Consider the following 23,909-nt stretch of genomic DNA (forward strand, 5'->3'; position numbering starts at 1 on the left):
TTTGGAATTGATTTTAGTATGTGATAAAAGAAAATAATATTTTTTCTTAATTTACTAAAATGAATAATGGGACAAGTAAAAAGAAAATTTTGTTTTTTCATAAAAAGACTAATTAAGTGAAGATATATTCCACTAGGATCTAGCATTATGTACTTGGAAAGGAATCCCAACATGGCAACATATATGTTTGTCTTTTAATAGAGAAAAACAAAAGGAATTAGTAATAAAAATTGGCTTCCCCATTTTATTTATTTATTTGGATAGGATTAGACTATTACTACTCACTCTTTTTAATTTTTTTAACGTTTGATCATAAAATTTGGAACTTTAGTTTTAAGTTTTATTTTTAAATTAATTATGATTTTGTGAAATCTGCATAAAATTTCAATATCAACTTTAAATTATTATTTCAAATCTCAATTTTATTATTATTTTTTCAGTTCACTTAGTGGTAATTATTTTTACCAATTATAAATACTTTAGTTATAAAAGAATAACACATAAATATAGATAAAATAGTTAAAACTCATCTAAATTACTCCTTTCGTTTTAAATTAGTGCGATAAAAGAATTAACCGTCCAAATTAAGTAGTGTGTAGTTTTGCCGAATTGCCTTAATTCATTGAAATATTTGTTCATAAAATGATACAAATTAATTATTATGGAAGTTTCGAAGAACTGCTTGAGAGTGAGTAATAAAAATCTAATCCCAAAATAAATAAATAATAATAATAGTCCTCCTTATATGTCTAAAAAAACTCGGTTTCATGTTTTTATTTTTCGTGTTTTATTAACTTTTCATCTCTTCAATTCTATACAAACAAAACAGAGGGAAAAAAGAAAAAAAAATGCCAGGAAACAAGAAATAAATTTTAATGACTTGTCTTCTATTCAAAATAATTGTTTTATCTCCAAAATAATTAATGTTTCATAAAAATTAAAAAGATAGTCCTTCTGTCCAAAAATATTTATTCATGATTGATTTTGCAAAGAAATTATAATTAGAAAGATAATTTATTATATCATCATTTCAGTAGAATAAATATATATCTTGAAAAATGTAATAGAAAAATAACTATAATTAATGATAAAGGAAAATTAAGTATAGATTATGGTATTATGTACAAGAGGGGGTATTTGACTTTTTTTGTTATAACCGTGGTCATATCTTGGTTAATTTTCACATATCTTGACTTATTTCACTAAACATGTCATCTCTCATCAACAACATGTATCAAATATCTCTCCACGAAAGCTAGAATAAATGAGTAGAAATTATCTGGTGTTTTATTGTATTTATCTCCGCAAAAATCTGATTATATCAATCTAAAAAGGAAAGAAAATCGTTATAGTTAGATCGATGTTTATTTTTATCCTAAAATTTAAAATATTGATCGTTTTAAATTTAAGAGACTATAATATATTCGGAAAAACAATAACAATAATATATCTAGTGTAATTTTTAATTGAGAAAAATATCAAAAATATATTTAATGTAATTTTATAAATTTATATATAAAAATATAAAAGAATTATTTTCAATAAAAATTGCACTCAAGCAAACAAACGTATATCGACAAGATTTACATGTTGCTATTGACCGACCATATTAAAGTCACATGTCTGACTATTTTTCAAATTTGATTTATGAATAAAAAGTTATATTTCGGCTATAATTCGTCACGATTTAAATTAATTTTTTCAAATCTTCTATTTACGGCGCCTTTAGATATACATTTAATTTTTCAAATACTTTTTCCAAGTTTGTTTCTTTAAACTCATTGGGTTATATGTCAAAAAAATTTAAGTGTCAATTTTTCACTCTAAATATCTTTCGAGAAAAAATAATTTAAAAACTCTTAATTTCAAGTGAAATATATATATATATATATATTTAAAAAAATATTTTAAACTTTATTTTAAAATTCAATTACCCTGAAACGTTCTATTGATGGATTTGTTAGAAATGGCTGATAAATTTAATTGTTCATTTCATATTTTCTTGTTATGAATATCCTATAGTTTATACTAATAATAAAAACTTGATGGCGATGTAAAATCGAATTAGGACGGTTATATTAAGTTCAAGCAACAAAATGATTGAAACCTTTTCAGGCAAAAAAATATAAACACATAAATCTGATACTGACAAATATATATATATATATCATATAATAATATAGTACTAATATTATTAATTAGTCGATCGTTGTGTGTCCAAGTCACTTGGTCCTTGTCATTTCATTTTCCATAGTTCACAATTTCATAAACACACATCATTTTTTAACGTCTAATGTAGATTTATACTCAGTTTCGTCTAAGTTTACAAGAAAACAAGTGCTAATAAAAGATTGTATATTTGTATATCCAAGGAGAAAGGATTTTTATTTCCACACCTATTTGTATTTATATCAGGAATCACATTTAGAGTCGCTAAAAATTTATTTAAAGTAAGTGAGCAGCGGAGCCAAAAACAAATTTATTTTTGGAGATAAGAGATAAGAATTTGAAGAAGTCAAATTAGAAATTCATCATTATAGTATATATATTATTAAAAGTAATTTTAACATCGTGCATTGTTTTTTACTGAACAAAATTCAAGTGAAACTCGTTGTGGAAAGTTTTTTACTTCAATATTCTCATATTTTACTATTAAGTAATCAGTGGCGAGCCAAAAATTTCCTAAAGGGTGTTCAAAAATAGCAATTTATTATGCTAAGGGTGTCCAAAATATATTTCCTATATCATTTACTAGTATATATGCTTTTTTTTCGACGAATTGGACACCCTTATCTCTACGTGGCTACGCCATATATAAGAGTGTTTCTTTATAGTAATAAATAAAATCACGTATCATATTCAAAACGACATAATATATTCATAGAGTATTATCATACACACACCAAAGAAGATTTTGTGTGTGGTGTTGGTTTAGGTCAGGTCTAGTCTGTTGAACAATTACAAAGAAGCTACCAAACAAAGACTTGGAAATTTTCAAAAGAGGAAAAAGACCCTCCTATTCCTTTATTCTTTGGGGAGAAGTACACTTTTAATCACATCAAAAGCGTTCAATGTCACTCAATTAATAGTTATTAATTTCGTAGAAAATTATTTTTTTCACTTGATTTCAATTTTCTTCAATAAAAAAATAAAATCTCATTTTATGTAGCACAAATTCCTTTTTAATTCAATCCAAAAAGAAAGTCACCTACTATAATTAAAATTAATTTAACTTTAAAATACCTTTTTATATATTCTTAATGAAATGATTTACAACCATGTCAAATATCTAAGTACTGTTTTACATTGATGGATCAAATCATTCTAAAAAAAGTGATATGCTTAACACAAACTTTTCTTTTTGCCTGCTCCTGGAAAAGAGTTGATTCAATAGACAAGTCGAGCAGAAGGGAAGAGCTTCCCAAATCCTACGGTCAAGAAAAAGGCTAAGAGCACTTATTTAACTTCTAGCTCGTTAGGGATAGGGTTCCTAATACTAAGGCTGATAATGCCGTATACTACGACTGGAAAAAAGAATTGACCTCTCGAGAATTCATTTTTAAGGTCTCATTATGACCTTAAGGACTCCTTTAAAGTGGGTTAAAACCTCATTTCTTATAATAGAAATAGGATTGTAAATCTAAAAGGATTGGTGCATAGATAATGCAATTGATGAAAAAAAAGGATCTGGTCTTTCATTACCAATTCCTTTCATTTGATTCGGGATGATTTGTCCAATCCTGCTGGACGAGATCATAAGTTTCAAAAGTCTCATTTTTTTTTATTAAATATCATGTTAAATCAAACGGTATCACATAAATTGAAACGAAGAAAATCCTCGAATAATTCGTGAATCCCACTATCTTATCAAATAACCGATTGAGTTGTAACACATGAAAAATAATTGAAATGAATATGATGTATATTATCAGTGTCATTGAACCCAATGCTAGAACTAGAAATAATTAACAAAAATATTTAAACTTTTACAAATATCAATTTATCCAAATTTCATGATTTTAGGAGCAAATCTCAAAAGCCTATCTAAAGTGCTAGGCAAAAACTTCCTAGCAAACAAGTAACACATGTTACTGGGCTGCCCATTATACTCACATTTGGTCCCATTTCTCATCCCATAAAGCAAATCTTCTGTCACATCAGGCCTGATAAATTTTGTTGGATGAGGCCCACCTTTGGCCCAATCAACCCAAGTCAATGTTCTATTTTCATTTTTCCACCAATATTTCATTGTCACAAATGTTGGCAAATAATGTTCATCTGAATAACATGCTGGCCTACAAAACCTCTTGAATAAATTAGAATATTTTTGATCTGATATTATGTCGATGGCGATCTCTCGATCGACCTCGAACCATTGGGACCCTTTTCGCCATTGGGCTAGGGTTACCAATGGTTTCATTTTCTTGTTGTAACGGCCTCGTCCCACGGGGCTTATTAAATCGTAAGACTCCATGAATGTGTTTGCGGAGTTGATGATGTAGTCATAGATGGTTGTGAAGTCGTATAGAGGAATGCATGACTCTGAAAGAAGCACGAAACGTTCGTTCGATATGTCTAATAACGCGTTCGCTAGTAATCGTCGCTCTGCTTCCACCATGTTAAATTTTCCCCATTCTACTTTCTGCATAAAATAACATGTTAAAATGTTGAGTTTATGATTTACTAAACAATTAAATCTTCCAACTAACTAGGTGGGGGGGAAAATGTTTTTTTGCAAAAAATTTCAATGGACTCAAAAATATACTTTCCTAAAAGCCCAGATAGTTATCCTTCTAAAGTGGTTAATTGGGCCAACTCCAATATGGACTCTGCTTCAAACATAAAGAAAGGAACTTAAAAAGAATTAACCTAAATAACCATCGTTCATATTACATGCATATTTATTAACTATAAAAAGTAAATTGTAAATCTGACCAACTATTTATGTAAAAGTTTCGATTTTTTTTTTTGTGGAGTCCAACATGTTCTTCTAGAGTTCACGTGAAAAAGATAAAAGATGCCAAGGCACAGAAGAAAGGAATTTTATAAAGTGTTTTTTTTCTCTAAGTTGGCAAAAGGAGTAGAGAATAAAAAAAATTTACAAGAGAAAGTGTTTTGTCTTGAAAACTTATTCAACTAGTTTCTTACCCTAAAAAACATCAATTTTTAGAATCAAATATTTATCACCACATCAAAAGCTATATAAGTGATAATAGTAAAAGTGAATTTAGGATTTTAAAACATTTATAGATATAGTTCAAAAGTTTTTGAACACACTAATAATATATGAGCAAAAACTATTAGTTTTTCGTGAACCATAGATAACATTCTGGATCTATTATTTATAATATATTTTTTTTTGTTAATTAAATCTATCAAACAAGCACCATAAGTTTGGTACATCACATAAGTCCCTCCATAAGCATCATAATTAGCATTAATTACACAAACAAAAGTGTCGTAAAATAGTCTAATCTTACAATATTATAGCCAAAGAGTAGCAGGATTCTCGGTAATTAATGCCAAAAGACGCGTTTTTAAAACACAAGACAAATAAATGGTCTAAGTCAACTAATATATGGTGTGATGTATATTCATCAAAATCTGCTATTTAGAATATTGCATCATCAACAAAATATAAAAACTTATATTCGATAGATTCAAAATTTAAATTTAATAATTTAACTCGTGGATCCGGCTCAGTTTTCATGCTGTCTAGTAAAACACGGACCATTTGATACGGCACCAGTTGATTTTTTTCTCCTCACCAAACTTTATATATTTTTGCACTATACTAGGTTTGTGCGTAATACTTTATAAATGAACTTGTAGATCTCTAGACCATGAAAACAAACAAAACATTACTTTTTGTAGCTAATTTAAAAAGATTGTCATTGCATATGAATCAGCTATAAGAAAAAGATTTAAGTTATATATACGGATAATACAAAATGTGTAAAACTAAGTTATCTATCAAATTTTGTTAGAAGTACACAAATTAATATGCATATATATTTATTTAATTTTTTTGATAAGAATATAGAATCTATGAAAAATTAACTGAATTCGTCCGAACCCATGAATCCCACAACCTAGCTCCGCTTCTGGTCTAACGGATGGCTAAATATCATTTTTTTCATCACATTGTAATTAATACTTCTCATATATTAGTTCGAGTTCATGCAAAAATAACAATTATATTCTCATCTGTCCAAACTTTGATAGAATAATTTAGCCTAAACACCATAATTATGTATCAAAATACTTATGGTTAAATATTGAGTTTAGGCAAATGAAGATGTTGAGTACTTAAGATAGTGCATGGTAAATCCCATATCCGTAAAATTGCTATGTATAATGACCTAGATTCGAAGCAGACAATATCAAATGAAAATTATAATTAATATATCAATAGTGATAGTAAATTAAACTTACCTTACTTGCTACTCTTCTGTCATGAAAAATAGGTCCTTCTTGTGGAGCACTTCCATTAAAAGATGGTTGAGAATGAATATAAATAGAATAAAGGCCTTCATGTCCTTGGAAAAATCTTTCCCATAATGGTGCCAATGGTAAACTTCCTCTTGCAAGAAACATAAAAGCAATCTTTGGTTTTCTATTAAATGGCAAATCACTAACACTTGGCACCATCATAGCCCTCCATATCAAGTCTTCATCTTTCATAACATGTTTAGGAGTACTAAATTTTGGTGTCTCCATAAAATCTTTTAACCTAATTCTACTAGGGTCTAAAATTTTGGTCTCATTATTATTTAAAACAAGAGGAATAATATTTTCTTGTTGAGGTTGTGGAAGTGATGGTGGGGTAATTGGTGTAGGGTGTGGGGGTGGGGGTGGAGGTGGAGGTGAGGTGAATTGGATTATTTGGGGGAAAAATAATTTGTTTTGTAAAGTGTTGGGAATTAGGTCTTGGAGATAAAAAATTAGTGTTATACCAATTGCTAAACCAGACCCAAATAAAAAAAAATAGGACACAAGATTATGGAGGTACCTTTGAGAAATAGTGAATAGTTTTGTACTGGTGAATTGATATTGTTGTTCATTCTTCATTTTCTTGGAAAAAAAATACTACTACAACAACGCACTCGTTATAATCTCACAAATAAAGTCTAAAAAAAATAAGATATACACAGAATTACAAACCTTGCTTTTTGTCTTTTGTAGAATGGAAAGGTTATTTTCGATAAATTGAGAAAAGATTATGACTTGGGTTATCTAGCACACAATCACACACAAAGCGAAGAGAGAAGAAAAAACACAAAGGATGAAAAAGTGTACAACTACAACTCTTATATATAGATTTCGAGTAGCTAGTCTCCAAATCCTACTAGATTTTCTTTCCAAAATCTATTAGGACAATGGATTTTCTAAATCAATAGGAATTATGATTTTTCTAAAAATATATAATTAAAAAATAAACAAATTCAAGACATAATTCGAAAAAAATACTAGGAAAGGGAAGAAGAAGAAATGGAGTAAAGCAAAAGAGGAGGAGGAAATATATATAGTTGAGATGGAAGCAAAAAAATTAACTAGAATTAGACACAAGATATGTTCTAATTAATTATATTTTAATTAATTTTTTTATATCTCCAAGACATTCATGTAAGGATTTCAGTAATATGTAAAAGAAAATTGTATTTAATATTTACTTGATTTACCTCTCCTATTTATCTTTTTCGTTTTACAATAATCTTAACGTGTTACTATCAACAAAAGATTATTTGTACAAGAGAGGTTCTTATAGAAAATAAATATACAGAAAATATTTAGTAATCTGGATTAATATTAATTAAATTATTATAATGTAGAAAAAGATAGAAGAGGAAACGTGATGATTTAATCATTGTTGAAAAAATGTAAAAGAGGAAGAAGGAATTGAGTAATTGTGAAAATTACCAGAGAGAGAATATTCTTGGAGTTGATGTTGAGACATGTTGAGGGAATATTTAATTATTATTCAACAGATTTAAGAAAAAAATTATTAGTTTTTACAGCTATAATTTACAAGAATTTTTTTTTTTTTAATTTTTTAGATAGAAGAAAGATGGAGGAAGAAGAAGAATTTGTGTTATGCCAAGTGGATACCAATTAATCCAAAAATATTTCCATGACTTCCGGAAGACAACCTTAGGCATTGGCTACTCCACGTACCTGTCTCTTATTTCTATTTTGGGTTTTTGTCCCGATTCTCTCCGTTTAAAAAAAAAGAAGTTTTTATTTTCTTTTTAGTTTATTTAAAAAAGAATGATCCTTTTCTTTTTTTGATAACATTTTTAACTTTAACTTTTTACGTGACGTGTTTAAGACCGTAAGATTAAAAGTCATTTTGATACATTTGACATAACTTTAAGTTAGAACTACAAAATTTAAAAGTCTCCTTTCTTTTCTTAAACTCCATTCCAAGTCAAACTAGGTCATCCTTTTTAAAACGGAGAGAGAAAATTTTTTTTGAGACAGAAATTTATATTATTAATAGTAACATAAATTAGTTCCACAAGTTATTTTTTAGCATGACTTTAGTTTCTAAAGATCATGTTGATGAACAAAAAGTTAAAACCAACCTATAAACATTCAATTTCATGTCAATTTTCTTTTTTGTACTTGTATTCTTCGAGTTAATATCTCAGATAGTTAGTCAACAATGATTCTTCTAACAGAAGTCACTCAGTTAAGGATTTTCCAAGTGAAATAACAATAGTTGAGTGACTTTTGAGTTGTAAAACAAAATTGAGTAACTTTCTCCGAGAAGAAAAAATCCATAGTTGAGTAACTTTGAAATTATAAAAGAAAGTTGAGTGATTTTATGTGAAAATAATTATTAATTGAGTGTCCATATGAGATGTTAATGTTGTATTCTTCCTTTGTTTTAAAAAAAGTGGAAACTCCAAATTACAAGGATCTGATTATTCAATTAGAGCATGTTTTGTGAATTAAGTTCCTATATATTATGTACAAAGTTTTGTGTCTACATTTGTATCTATTTTATGTCATCTTCTGTCAACATTTTTGCAAGAGACTCGTGACCTTATAATCATATGAAGATATGCTTAATATGTTGCCTCCACCTCTAGCGCGATGATAAAGAGTGAACGATGTGTGGTGAAGAGAAAATTATAAAAGATTCAATAAATAAACCCATAAATTTTTAATAACTTAAAGGTTGAACTCGTCAACCTCTGCTAAAGTCCTGGTCTTTCAGTTGACAAGGATTATATATAGAAAATCAAAAGGGACTTCTTTTTTTAAATTGAGATACATTATAACACAACTTATTCATTGGGAATTGGGATGAATGTTGAAAAAAGTGAAAGATAATTCCGTAACGGTAAGGTAGATACAAGAAATATAATAGAATACAGTTTTACCTTGATTTGATGTGTTTTATTATCAATAAATATTTAATGATTTCCTAAAATGAATATATGGTCAAACATCAGCCATGATTTGTGGCATTTCTTATGGTTCCCTCCTTTTCCTCTTGACGTATCTACAGTGGTACAATTTGATTTCTCACTTCTTCGTTTTTCTTCCAAGCAAATAGTGCAGCAACAAGACAGAGAAGTCACATAGGCATTGCAGACCCAACCCCCCCTACCATAGAGAAGTTGTTTCCGATAGACCCTCGGTTGAAGTAAACCATCCAAAGACAGTTTGAAAAAAGAGAATACAGAAATGAAAGTTTCGTCCACTGTATACCTCTCATGTATATCAAGCTCTTTATCTGCTGATCATGCAGTAAGTCTTTGAATGTAGAGTTTTCTGTGATCACATCTCCTCCACACAGTCTCTTATGACAGTTAAAACCAATAATAGAAACAAAATTTTGATAAGAAAAACAGAACAGAATATATAATAGGCAGTAGGCAGGCAACATTGGGGGAAAAAGAGAAGGGGGGGGGGGGTCTGCTTTCACAGATTCTGTTAGGTGATTCTTTCTACACTAAGATATTTCCTTTTTTCTTTCAGACATCTGCTGCATCTTAATTCTTTTCTTTTTTGGTTAAGGAAGACGTCTGTCTACAGTAACAATAGATTCACACTCATAGAAAACAATGGGAGATGTTTCTCATGCCAGCAGAATACAAGTAAACAGCAAAGAATTAAGTCAGTATAATCTCCCTCAATATGATCAACTACTTCACAACTGTTACACAGACGAATATACCAAAACTGAGGTGGAAGCCCAATATTGACCATACAATTCAGTAATGCATCAGTTATGGCAGTAGAAAATCCATAGTTGTTTAGAAGGTTAGAATGAAAGCTTATTGATAATAACAAAAGGGACAACAAATAATAGTTTCAGTTATTTAGAAGGGACTGCTTGTCTATTGGTCCCTCTCTTGATTTATACACCTAACCTCATTTCTGATTCCACAAGGATTGCACTTACAATTCACATGAGCAGAACTTACCTGTTGGCGGTGGAGGTCTCTACCACGAAGCAAACCTCACTTGTGAAGGTTTTTCTTAATACAATGGAATATAACTCATCTTTGGAGAGAATGAGTTTTTCTTTGGATTGGCATTTGCTGAAGGAACTGATTTTTTCAGTTATAGTACCAATGTACAGCAATCCTACAAGCAGCTCGTTCTTAGGCACAATGTCAAGAGAGTATTTCGCCTAAATGCTTCAACCTGTGCATATTTTTCTGATTATCGTAACCTAACATGTCCATATTCTCTTCTTTTTTCCAAGTTATTATGAACTCTCACCAAGCATTTATTGGCCTCATGATGAAAAATTCACAAGCACCAGCTAGAGGAGATTACAAATCTTTTAGCTTTTTCCATAGAGTATGGGGATTAGCCCTCTTATATTCTTATCAGCCAGTACATTATTTCTTGGGGCAGTTATACAGCGACTATACGCACATTTAATTTTGATTTTGGAAAAGGTCTAGGTGCCTATGTTTTACCTTTCATCAAACTAGCAAAGAATGTGACTGACAATGCATACATAGATGAGAGATGAATAGAATAGAACCAAAGGATCATAACCGGTCAAGGCCTTGTAAAGGTTTCCTTGTACAAGTGTTAAGAACTCAAAAATATACCCTTCCCAAAAGAAATTCCACACAGGAAAAATTAAAAAAGATGGACAAAAGACCACTTCACCAATTGCAAGTATAATTAGTAACCAAAACAGAAAAAAATAAAAGAAGTGTAATGTACAGAAGAACTCACCTAACCCGTATTTATCAAATTGATTATCAATATCCCAGGCACTCATTGCTACAAAAGAAAATCAGGAATTACAGGTGATTGTGCTGCTAATGTTAGAGCCCCGTCTGCCCTTTGTCTGGATTTATGCTTGCCATGGTGATGGCTAACCTTCTGCTTATCTCCCTCTTCATGTTCATCTCTATCTTTTGCAGTACTTCTATGTTTCTTCTCTTTACCACGAGAATGGCGTTTGCTTCTTCTCAAATTTGCATTTTCTAGTTCAGAATTCTCCATCATTTTAGAATCCTCTATTGGTCCAGAAGACTTGTCTAAATCTAACTTGTCCTTCTGTCTTCTCTTACTTGATGACTTGTCAGACTTCTTAACCCGTGATGATGATGTTGTTGCTTCATCACCTAAAAGAACATCTCTCACAGCACCAGATATTAGGTCATCTTTTGACTCTACCTTTTTGGCAGGGATAAAAGGTCCATCCCCATCATCCAGTTTCACCACTACAGGCCTAGGCTTTGCTTGGTTTGCCTTTTTCTTAGAGAAGAGAGATTGTTCTGTCAGCTTAATCAGATCATCAGCCTCATCATCAGCATTCTCTCCAGTCTTCAGGTCATTAGCAGGTGGGTAATCATCATATGCCATCTCCTTTTTCTGTGACTGTAAATAATATAGCCCGTGACGTTTGCGATGCTCAGCGAGAAGAGACGTTGATTCAGTTGATTCAAATTCTTCCTTACTTTGCCGGTCAGACATGGTAACATCATCCTTCTCGGAGGAAATTGATTTTCCAAGGGAGAAAGAAGTAGGTATATGCAACCCAAGGTCACCACATATGGCATCCAGATCATCCAGACTTTGATTAAGCACTATTCCTTCAGGCATAGGCACCCTTTCCTGAGAACTTGCTGAAACTGGACCAAGCTCTTCTGAAAAGGCTTCAGCAACTAGTTTGATCATTTCATGAGTCTTCTTTTGTCCCTTGTCATCATCTTCTTCCCTTTTCATCAAGTAACCAGGTAATTCTTCTCTTATCAGTTCAACCAAACCAAGGACATTTCTTGACCTCTCCAGTATCTCCACCTCATGGCTTCCTGCTAGTGGCCCCAACGTTATTTCTACGAGATCTAATATGTTAAGTATAGACTCTTCAGTGATTGACTCTGCTTTTGGGGAAGTCGAGGACAACCACTCATGAGCAGCAGACATATCCTCAAAACTCTCTACTGAAGCATCCCTAACAGATCGATGTAACATCCTGGGATTCAACCCCCCATCATCTGTGTCACTATCAGCTACTGGTCCAGTTCTTACAAACTGAGAATTTTCCGGTACTCTTCCATGCATCAGATCTGCCACTTCTTGGGAAGCTGAAGAAATAACTCTCTTGGTAGAAATAGAGTAATGCAGATAAAAGGTAAGTACTTTGAATGCAGACTGGATATATACAGCTTTTATTGATGACGGCAATAAACTGGTTCTTGGTTGCAGCAGTGCTTCCACAATTTCTGATGGATTTTTTGAAAAGCGAACATACTCCCCAGACACCCAAGCAGCTGCTGATAAAATCCTGTGTACGAAAGGATTGCCAAGCAATGCAGGATCAATAAGCAAATCACGGCCAACTCGAACAAGTTCTGGTCTTGCATCTTTGACTCTCATACCTATATCCACAAACTGATTCTCTATTTCCTCCCCCTTCTGACAGTGTGGAATTCTCGACATTTCCCCAAGAAGTGATACATACCAATCAAAATCCACAATTATCTCATACACATTTCTTGAACATGTCAGCAAGATGCATCCCAGAATCTCATTACAGAAATCTGGGTCAGACTTAAGAGCATAATTAATCAAAACCTTGCAAATATCCACCACATTATCCTCAGAAACCATGGATAAAACAAGCTGCAAGGCCTCAAGTTTAATATTTGCATCTGCATCACTTAACGATTTAATCACAAAATCCTTATTCTCCAGGACTGCCCACAAATGCTTTGGTGCAACAATGGTAAGTGCTTGCAAACCAAGATACTTGAGATTTGGATCATCTTCATTCAAGAACTCCTTAATCTTCTCAACAGCAAGCCTCACAGCAGAATCATACTCACTGAAACTACTAACAATAGTCCTCACACACTCAAAAGCCAATGACTTTGCACCCGTTTTCTTCAAATGGTCACAAATTGGCTCCACCAGCTTTTTCCCCAACCTCGGCTCCAATGGAGCCAACTTCACAAAAATCTTTAAAACTTTAATCAACAGCCAATTATTGCGAGAATCCGCCAATATCTTATAAAACTCAGGCGCTAAAGGGAGATAAGATTTAGGCTCTTTACAAGCAAGCTCACAAAAAACACCCACAACAGCAGATACAATTGCGGGATCAGAATTCTCCAGATTTTCCACTAATCTCTTAAAACAAACCCTAACCGCATCTGGATATAACTCAAACAGTCTCAAAATAATAGCAATAGCCTTCTTCCTAGTAGAACCCTTATTACTATTCAGTAAAGTAAATACCTCGGGAGTTAAATCTCGGGCTAAATCAGGTGTAGAAATGAAATACAAAGCATGAAGAGCGAGGCTTACTTCGTGCGAATTAGGAGATTGAAGGTCCTTACGAAGCTGATGAGTCAGCAGGAGGATGACGTCAGTAGTCGAAGGATCGAATGAAAGCGAAGCGGCGAGATAAGCAATGCGTTTGAAATTGAAGGACTGAGATGAAGAGAGTTCTATAGCATGAAAAGCAGCCCAAGACATGTCGACGCCATGGATGGAATGCAAGTAAGTGAGTTTCTGAAGGGCAGTGGCTTTGGTCTGTTGATCGGTGGACTTGATTTCACGGCGGATCTCGTCGACGGCTTTGGAGATGAAGGATGATTCATCGCCGACGAAGAGACGGAGACCTTTGATTAAGTCTTCTAAAGATCGTTGGAAGAGAGAATCGAGAAGAGAAGGACCGGCCATTACATCAATTTTGTTGCTTTTTGCAGCTGTGAGTGTAGTTGTGAGGTTCTTTAAGACGCCATGACTGTGGATTGCTTGGGATTTTAGTTGTTTGGACAAACAAACAAATTTTTTATTGCAATTTATGAGTTGTAATTTTGAAAATGTGAAGTATAAATTTCATTTCAAGAATGTTCTTTAAAAAATAAATATATATTTTAAAATGTGAGTTAACTAAAATATATATTTTTGCATAATTTGAAATGCTCTTATTAGTTAAATTTTTCAATCAACATCGGACATATGAGATATATTATTAGTTAAAGAATCCAATTAACATCAGACATATGAGTTAAATTAGCTCAAGAATTCAATCAACATCGAACAAACGAAGATAAATTAGTCTAGAATCCAATCAACATCGAGCAAATGAGATAACGTAGTTCAAGAATCACTGCCGGACGTGTGAATTGCATTGTACTCATTCTACGTTTAGTAGTAAGAAAAAGTCATTTCATTAAGGAATTTTGTATTTCTAATGCAATACAAGGTCATTTGATTAGGCATGTTAAATTATTTTGGAATTATAGTTCTTGAACTAATTTATCACACCTAAGTTGTGGGAGATGAAATAAGGTTTGGATTAAATATAGATATCACCTCATTCCATAAACCGAACGGCAAAGTGTGAATTAAAGAGTACCAAAATGGTATAATTAGAGTTACCACCTATGTTCCCTCCTACAAAGAGTAGGCATATTTTTGAATCAAATTAACAAGGTTTATGATCACACTTGGACCTTTAAAAATACCAATATACGAAGGAAATACTTAATTTAGTTAGAGAGATGCATGTAGTGAAATATCTTTTCCACATTAAAAAGTTAATTTAGCTAATGCCAAGCTTAGTAAAAATGTGTGTATATACTACTCTTCTACTATAAAACGTAGTTTTGCATCCTACTATACTTTGGTAGTTCCTCAATTTTGCCCCTCCCTGTTCTAATGGCAATTAATTTATTATTGTGACTAGAAAATGTTTATGTATGTTTAAGTATACTATGTATATAACTTCTAATTCAGAAAATCTCCAACTTGCCTTAAATTACACAGATTTTGGAATATGAGATGTATCCCAAGAGTTGGAAGAATATAGAGGATTTATATATTGAATCCAATTAGTTTTATATTCAGACCTTAGTTATTTTAATTGATATTACACAGGCAATAAGAAAAATATAACAACAGCAAAAATTTAATACCTCATTGCTTTGCCATCACTAAGAAATACCCAGCTAAATAAACAACTTAGAATTATTATAAAAAGAATGGCAAAAAGAACTATTGCATACACCAAGACGCTGTTCCGTTACTCCAGTTCATCGAGTTTTATCTCCAATTGCTCACCTGTTGAAAGAGTCTTAACATTGACCATGCCTTTTTGCCATTCAGCCTTTCCAACTAAAATCAATCTCCGTGCATTTATCCGTGCTGCTCGCTTGAACACCCTTCACAAGTAATGGAAAATTGGAAGTATGAGCTTCAGAGTGAAACAACAAAGAAATAGTGAAATGATATATATCGTAATGTACCACTTAAGTGGCTTGTTCTCCAAAACCAGATCAACGCTTTGCCCTTTTTCCCTGAGAATGGTGGCAACTGCAGATGCCGCACCTTGAAGTTCCTGATCCAGTGAGCACACAATGTTCTCTATTTGGAGGTTAAGTTCTGGTAGGAGTCCCCTCTCCTTGAGTAGCTGAATATTCCCCAACAGAAAAAGCACAAACAAATACCGTTTAGACCTAAATGTTCTAACAGAAAACATACAGATGACACAAAAAAGCTAGAAAGGGTCTGTCCCTGCAACCGATGGTGGTTCTCAAATTGAAATTAAGCAATAGAGCTATAAAATATTACTGCAGCATTTCACAGATATCAAAATGGAAGGAGGAAGCTTGCTCATAGAAGAAAAAAAAGAGTTCTAAAGTAAACAAAACAGTGGCAGCTAGCAACAGCTCCCCCCCCCCCCTCCCCAAATCTGAAAAATGACAAGCTCAAAGATCTTTAGGTGTTCTCCTTTATCTTGTACTCTAGTGATCCAAAGTGAAATCTACCATGAGCTCACAGACATTTTCTAAATCCTACATAAAGAAAAATTATTCCCTTTGCTGACACATTTCAATATCAAATCTGCTCACATACTCAATACTCCATCTTTATCAGCAAGACTTATCCCAGGAGAAACTCATCTTACTGAAAGCAACTATTCTGTGAAATAAAAGGTTATAGATCTCAGGGAAACAAGCAAAGTTGAGAAGACAACCTTGGTTGGAGCCCTTAGTGCAATCACGGATTTTCAGATAAGGTAGTGGTGATTGTCATTTGCTGCATGTTTTGTGTGCACAAGGGGATCTATTTTATGCCCTATGCCTACAAGTGTTACTATGTGCAGGTCACCGATACAGACATGGAGAAAACAGAATTTGTGATGTTCAAAGATTAATAAATTTCACAAGAACCAATGACTTGAATTGGATGGAAAACTGAGAATAGTAGTGTTTGGAAGCAAAACAGGCAAAAGAAGTCCATCTCGACAATGTCCATAAAATTACTGTGAACTTTCACCTAAGTTCAAGGTAGAAGTATTTCGTGCTTCACAGATCATCAATTGAAAAAAAAAACAAACTTTTTATCTCTAACATCCAGTAAAAGAAAAGGACTGGAAACAGGAAGTTCTACTCACTTCTACTATCACAGCATCACCAAATCCAAATCCACAAGCTGGAAGATCATCGCCTCCAAAGGTAGATAATAGCCGATCATACCGTCCACCACCACAGATAGCCCGGAGCTTTCCTTCACGATCAAATCCCTGCAGGAAACTGTAATTATTCAATGAAGTGGAAGAGATACCCATTTACGAGCAAACAGTTTATCAGTAAGACATATACGACAAGCAGTTAACCAGTTCCAAGTCTTCTTGCACAGAGTTCAGATACTATCAAAAACTATCTCGAGTCTAACCTCAAACACAATCCCAGTGTAATAGGCCAAACCACGGACAATTGATGCATCAAACTGAAGCCACTCTTTATAGCCATACTTCTCAGCAAGTGAAAATAGTTGCTTCAAATCAGATAGTGCTTCTCCTGAGGCCCCAAGTTTCTCTGCCCAAACAAAAAGGTGTAAAAACCAAGATCAGAAACCTCTGAGCTATAATATTTGCTTGTACATCAGTAGAGGGTTTCAACTGTTCCGTTTCAAACGCAGGTAGAGATACAATATTCATCTGGAAAGTTCACATAAGTTTCAAAAAGAGGATATCTTAGAAGTTCTATCACTTCATATTCTCGTAAACAGTCTACAGCTAGACTACACAAAACTCTGGTGCAATTCATACAACATTCATGAATCCACTTCCTGGGTGCTTAACAGGTTCTAGCAAAGAGGAAACTTCCATGAAATAAAACCTTTTTACATGATATAAAACTTCCAAACTGGATAAATTTTGGTAGATACAAAGGGGTATTTTGGACCATGCACAATGCTTTCAACCCCAATTATCTTTTGAATTTTATTTTTTTATGACAAGGGAAACCCGCAGCTGCTACCCTTTGGGTACGCACGGGTTAAATTTAATAACCTAACAATATTAAAATTTAAAGTCTGGAGAATTTATTTTTGATAGGAAATGCCAATATAAGCTGCAACTGAATTCTTACCCGTCCAGAAATATTACGCATCCTCCAACGGCTAATTTAATATTTTCTACTGTACAATTCAGGTAATATACAAGGTCAAACTAACTTGTCCGCAATCATATACATTAACTAGTGGACACGTATGGATGAAGGGGAATAATAACATAACAAGTGAAGAAATAAATTCCAAGAGATACTTCTTGAGCAACAAATAGAAGAAGACCATAGGTAAACCTTAGTGAAGTAAATGCTGTAACAGCCAACCTTCTAACTTTGCCAAAGACTTCAATGATAGAACTTGCAATAGGTCTTCAATAGCTACCTCTGACATGTCAGCAGACAACAGATCTTTCCTGATATCATCCATTGGAATCTTTCCGATCTATTCAGCCAAGAGGGTAACAGGAGTTGATTAGAACAAGAAGACTGAAATGTACAGTAGGTGATACATAAATCAACTATACTATAAACAACTGGCTGTTCATTAACTGGCCCTCACCACAGTCACCAAAAAATAAAAAATACAATGACTGAGCTCCTAGCAGACAAAACAATGCTAGGTTCCTTTTAGAAGAAAAAAATGCAATAGACTTCTTTAAGATGTAATGCTAAAAGGGTACCTTTGAAAGTAAGGGATAGCCTAGGGGAAATGACTCCACCTCCAACCTTAAGGATGGTAGTTCGTATCACCAAGAGAGGAAAGTGGAAAACAGGGCCACTTTTGACTCCAGGTCGAGGGGTTTGTGATTGGGCTTACCATGTGAGAAAAATGCAATAAGCACAACTCTGATATAAGTAAATAGCACTTCTAATTGAAGATCCTGAGGAGCAAACTTCTGACTATGGGTCAGAATAAAGTGAAATAGAGGATTAATATAACCGGCCTCAACTACTTGTGATAAAGTAAATTGATAGAGTAATGTCTATCTGTATCAAATCAAATATAAAACAGAATTAGTGAAGCAGAATAGAATTTCATGCAGGATCGTGACATCAAGTTGCTAAAGATATTCCACTACCTCAGAATAGAAAGTAGTCTGTTTTAAAAGTAAGAATAAAGCATAATATGATTAGAAAATCCATAACCATCTCACACTTAGTGCCAAAGAAACAGTTATCCAGCTGCAAATGAACAGATGCAATCAAGTAACCAGTGTGTTCTGGTTTTGCCTTTTTGGAATACTATAGATCAAAATAAGAACTGAATTACATTATCAAACTGACCTTGTCTATAATGATGCAAACTCTACCAAACATATTTTCTGGGACGGAATAGCACCTCAATACTTCTTGCAAGACCTATCAAATAGCACATGATACTTTCAATACAGAGAAACAGATCCAAATTACATAGAGTTGTTTAAGCTGAAACAGCACCATAAATGACATCCTTAAGAATTGTATGACAGGCATTAACTCGAACTTATTTCCAAGGAGATTTGCCTAACTTCCATCATACAAGAGAATTCGCTACTCACTGAACTTTACTCTTCCCACTTTTCTACTCAATTCCAAGAGAAAACCACTAATGATATTCCTAGGACTAACCTCATCGCTTTTGTAATTAGGGCTCCTGTAATTTTTTCAAAAGGGAAAAGAAGAAGCCACCTAAATTCCTTACGAGTTACGACATTTGCAAGCCTCATTCACACACCTACTTGTAGCTCCCATTTGTCAGGCCAATACTCAGCTAAACAACATCATAGTGTTATTGATTGATGAAAAGAAATAGTACTTCGCATTTGCCTGGGACAGTATCATCAATATAAAGACCAAGTTACTAGTAAAACATGAAACTATTATCTAACATGAAAATAATCTACTATGAACTGGGCTTCTTTAAAACTTTCAAATAGGTTAATAGCTACTTTCTTGTTTCAGTTTATGAATGTTGAAGAATTATGAAAAAAGAATTTGGCCCGGTAACAAATTAAGTTTGGTTATAGATGAGATGGACATACACTTCAACATTTTATCAATTTTAGACTCAGACTCATCTCAATTCCTGGTATATCGTTTAGCCAATGTTAGCTCCCATGTTACATTGTCCATGCTTGTCTTGGGCGTGAGGTGATCTTAAACGTCGCACATTGGTTGAGTGATGGGTTTATCTCCTTATATGATTTTAGATAATCCTCACTCATAAGTTATCTTTTGGAATTGAATTAAGAGCGGCATTATCCCTAAGCTTTAAGAACACACAAATGCAACACAACTTATTAACATCATTAGGAACCATCCCTTCTTCAATGTCCATTGATATAGCTTGTCAAATGTAAAATCACTAGTATCCCCATATATACAATGCATATTGAGGTCACAAAGGTCCATTTCTTCATAATGGGCATTACGAGTATCCCTTTTTTGCACAACCTATGAAGTAACTATTACTGTCTATCTGTGTTCTGATTTAATTTGTATACTACGTAGGTAGTAGAAAAGAATGTGATTGAAGTAACGGTTTACAAGCTGGTTGATCAAGTATCATGTCATGCTTCAACCTACGTTTCTTACGATTCATTATTATAATAAAATTGTCTTTGTTAAAGTAAAATAATGATAACATTGTGGCAGTAATATAAATACTGCATTAGTAGCATAAATTTCGGTATGTCACTTAGTAGAAAGTGGGTTTTCTAAATTGAGAAGAAATGACAATAGCATACGATGAATCTCCAATTCTACAATAACACGAAACAACATTTAGATCATGTGTTCTTTCGAAACATATCTTTTCTGGTTACTGAGATGCCAACAAGTAGCAAGAACACAATAGAGATTGTTCTGGTGAATGATATGGGAAAAATACATAAACTCACACCTTTCTACTAGAGACCTTAAACCCAACATCTGATGCTGTTAGGCCTATGCGCTTGAAGAAGGTAATCATTGAAGATATCAGCTCTGCTTCACCCTATAAGAAAGAGGAATTACAAATAAATTGGGTGAGTGAAAATGTGAAATTAGCATCTAAATCATTGTATTATATATTTGAAGCTTCAGCAGCAAGAAAACATCTTTCTCTAGAAAAGCTCATAACTTACATGCAACATATGGAAGAGGGAAAAAATACCGCAAATGAGTGCTAAGCATACAAGTTATGTTCAATCTAACATGAAGGTTACGATCAGTGAGTAAAATAACCAATTCAGAAATCAAGCTATGTCCACATCTAGTAACTTAGGACTTCAATTTCAGGCATGAGAAGATTCTGATCCAAGAACCAGAAGTAGTCATTCCTTTTGCCAAGAAATATTATCATGTCTAACCCAAAAAATTACCAAGAATTTTTACTTAGAAAATCTAATCCTAACATATCTTCAGATTGATTGAGGTATTTTATATAGAAGTTGCTACATGTAAACAGACAAGTACAATAAACTGTGGTGTACAGGCATGTTTGCACCATCTTGACTAATTCCTCGGGGTTAATTCTGTCTACCAAGTCTTTGGACGATAGGAAGATAACACCTAGTAGTTTTGCCTCCGCTGGAATTTGAAGGTCGCACTCTCATGTTCTTTTCAAATGCTTTATTACAGTACCAAGGATCAGCCAAATATATAGAGCTTAACCTACCGTTACATCTGGTACACCAATTATATCCATATTCCATTGGTAATGTTCACGTCGTCTTCCCCTGGTCATTCTCTCATAACGCCAGCATTGTCCAATAGCAAACCATTTCAATGGAAGAGATACAGATTTTCTGGACAGAAAAAAACGTGCAGATCAAAAAGTGGCATCCCCGCCTGGATACAAAAGTGTAATAGCATATAAATGAATGGTGAATGTTGAGAAGTCACTGAAGAATCATGAGATTCTATACGCAAGTAAAACAAGTAGATAATTACCCTTTCTGTATCACAAGTCTTGCCAATGAAGGAGTCAGCTCAGGCCTCAATGCAACTCGACGGTTTCCACGGTCTTCAAAACAGTAAAGCTGCAATATAGAAAGAGAACAGATGATATTATTGTTCATGTTACCTTCTCAAAAAATGTTTTTATGTAGCAAATAGTTTTATACAAAAAAGTGTTACCTCAATTGCATTTAAGTTTCTTTCTTTGCAATGCTTAATACAAAATAACAAGTCTAGCCTACTTAAGCTCACGATAAGCAGAGTAGTCAAAAAAGAAAAAGGCCAAAATCAGCTAGGACTTCAAACGCACAGCAGCATTAAGGGGGATCTAACAAAGTATAATGCTAATTGAGAAAAATGAGTGTATATGAGTTTAACTTATACACACCGACAATGATTTGTTGTTGATAGGTTAAGTCATGCTCACAGACGTAGTTCAAATGCATGAAGTAGTGATTTGTGCATTACTTCAAATACTAGTAGATGGGAAACTTTTCCATCTCAAAAACGGTATTTTTAGAGTGGGATAAAAAAGAAATAGTATCAAGCAATCTCAACCATGAGTTGTGATAAAGATTTCAAATAGTCTATCACCTATTACCCTCATTTAGGTATTCACACCCATACTCTCAAGAAGGTTGGTAAGAGAAAATTGGAAACTACATCTTTTGTTAAAAAAAAATGCCCACGTAGTTCAAATGCATGAAGTAGTGATTTGTGCATTACTTCAAATACTTGTAGATGGGAAACTTTTCCATCTCAAAAACGGGATTTTAGAGTGGGATAAAAAAGAAATAGTATCAAGTAATCTCAACCATGAGTTGTGATAAAGATTTCAAATAGTCTATCACATATTACCCTCATTTAGGTATTCACACCCATACTCTCAAGAAGGTTGGTAAGAGAAAATTGGAAACTACATCTTTTGTTAAAAAATGCCCATTTATGTCAGCACTTCAGAGAAGAAATACTAGATGGGAACCAAATCAGTTAATGTAATTTTTCCTGGTCTTCTTCTGAAACATGATTTTATCAATATCAGATCCAGTCACAAAACTTAGCAAGTGATTCAAGGTAACTTGAGAGCAAGTTTCTAGAAAATAGTTATAGCTTACTATTTAAAAGTTTGAGTTCAAATTGATAGTATTCTTCTTATTTGGATAGAGATAAAGTAACGAAAATAGAAGAGAATGTAAGTCTCAGGTTCCCAACTAAAAGTGGCTTACAAGAATTGCAAATTAAAACTACAATCAGCTTATAGATATTCTCATGCCAAACCATAATGCGAGCAAACCAAGTTACATTTTTCTTGATGAACAAAAGAAAAATGAAGCAGAGCAACATGAATGACACCTTTTAATGTAGAACAAATCATATCATGCCTCATCTACAGTTAAATGTTAGCTAGTTTGATCCAGCAAAGTCAGCATAATTTAGCTCACAATCCAACGTCTCTAAGTATATACCAAACATATGCCTGCAGTGTGTCAAAATTCACAAGACAACAAATAACCAGCTACAAACCTGGTCTCTAATTTCCTCCCCAGCCTTCCTGATATAAAGAGCCTCCGACTCTAGCACAGGAAAATCAACCTCTTCAAAACCGAATTGCTGAGATACCTGAAATACGTAAAAACAAATTAGCAAATGTACAAGGGCAGCAGCAGCAGCAACAACAACAGAAGACAATGTAATCAATTTATACATATACCTCTCTGAAGTGATGGAAGAGCCAATTGCGGAGGCGCATGTCTTCAGGGGGGAAATCTCGGGTACCTTTAGGAGGATTGACGTCGATTTTCTGAGCAGTATCGTGTTCAACTGGAGGCGAAGTCGCTGACCCTGACCGTCCGGTTCGAACATTCTGGTTTGTCGATGATTCTATGGAAAATGAGGAGGAAGAAGTAGAGTAAGCTCTGAGAGTAGTACGTGGAGCTGAAAAGAGAGAAATGTTGAGGTGGTGGTGATGGCGGCGGAATGAGAGAACCGCCGTCGAGAACAGTGAGTGGTGATGGAGGAGAAAGAGGGAAGAGTTTAAAATTGCAGGCATGGTTTCACCGGCCTGAAACCATGGAACGGTACAGATTTTCGGCTAAGATGTTCCCCCACGGTTCACAAATGTCAACCTATGCTATTGTATTTTTTTTATTTTTAAAAAATAAAATAATGTTAGTTTAGAATATTACTTTTATATATATA

General features: G+C 33.4%; 3 protein-coding genes across 4 annotated transcripts; all 3 read right to left on the reverse strand.

Moving 5' to 3' along the window:
• Positions 1-3,901: 3,901 nt before the first annotated feature.
• LOC107013965 (glycosyltransferase BC10) lies at positions 3,902-7,071 on the reverse strand. The gene is made up of 2 exons (XM_015213842.2): positions 6,436-7,071; positions 3,902-4,642 (listed from the first exon to the last, which is right to left on the reverse strand). The coding sequence occupies exons 1-2, from the start codon at positions 7,069-7,071 to the stop codon at positions 4,001-4,003; spliced, it is 1,278 nt and encodes a 425-aa protein (XP_015069328.1). The 3' UTR covers positions 3,902-4,000.
• A 2,244-nt stretch (positions 7,072-9,315) lies between these two features.
• Positions 9,316-14,291, reverse strand: LOC107015306 (AP-3 complex subunit delta). 2 transcript variants are annotated; one of them, XR_003577461.1, is made up of 3 exons: positions 11,212-14,291; positions 9,721-9,811; positions 9,316-9,615 (listed from the first exon to the last, which is right to left on the reverse strand). XR_003577461.1 is itself a non-coding variant. In XM_015215531.2 (2 exons), exon 1 carries the CDS (start codon positions 14,170-14,172, stop codon positions 11,260-11,262), a length of 2,913 nt encoding a protein of 970 aa, XP_015071017.1. In that variant the 5' UTR covers positions 14,173-14,291; the 3' UTR covers positions 9,316-9,811; positions 11,212-11,259. The 2 variants fall into 2 exon arrangements, 1 of the variants encoding a protein (XP_015071017.1); XM_015215531.2 differs by having other exon boundaries at positions 9,316-9,811.
• Positions 14,292-15,390: 1,099 nt separating this feature from the next.
• LOC107015120 (histidine--tRNA ligase, chloroplastic/mitochondrial) lies at positions 15,391-23,877 on the reverse strand. Its single transcript, XM_015215297.2, has 11 exons — positions 23,422-23,877; positions 23,235-23,330; positions 21,705-21,793; positions 21,430-21,559; positions 20,674-20,766; positions 19,077-19,151; positions 18,117-18,234; positions 17,176-17,318; positions 16,895-17,023; positions 15,744-15,907; positions 15,391-15,659 (listed from the first exon to the last, which is right to left on the reverse strand). Exons 1-11 carry the CDS (start codon positions 23,758-23,760, stop codon positions 15,521-15,523), a joined length of 1,515 nt encoding a protein of 504 aa, XP_015070783.1. The 5' UTR covers positions 23,761-23,877; the 3' UTR covers positions 15,391-15,520.
• Positions 23,878-23,909: the final 32 nt, after the last annotated feature.

Source organism: Solanum pennellii, chromosome 3 (genome assembly GCF_001406875.1).
Source record: "Solanum pennellii chromosome 3, SPENNV200".
NCBI lineage: Eukaryota > Viridiplantae > Streptophyta > Magnoliopsida > Solanales > Solanaceae > Solanum > Solanum pennellii.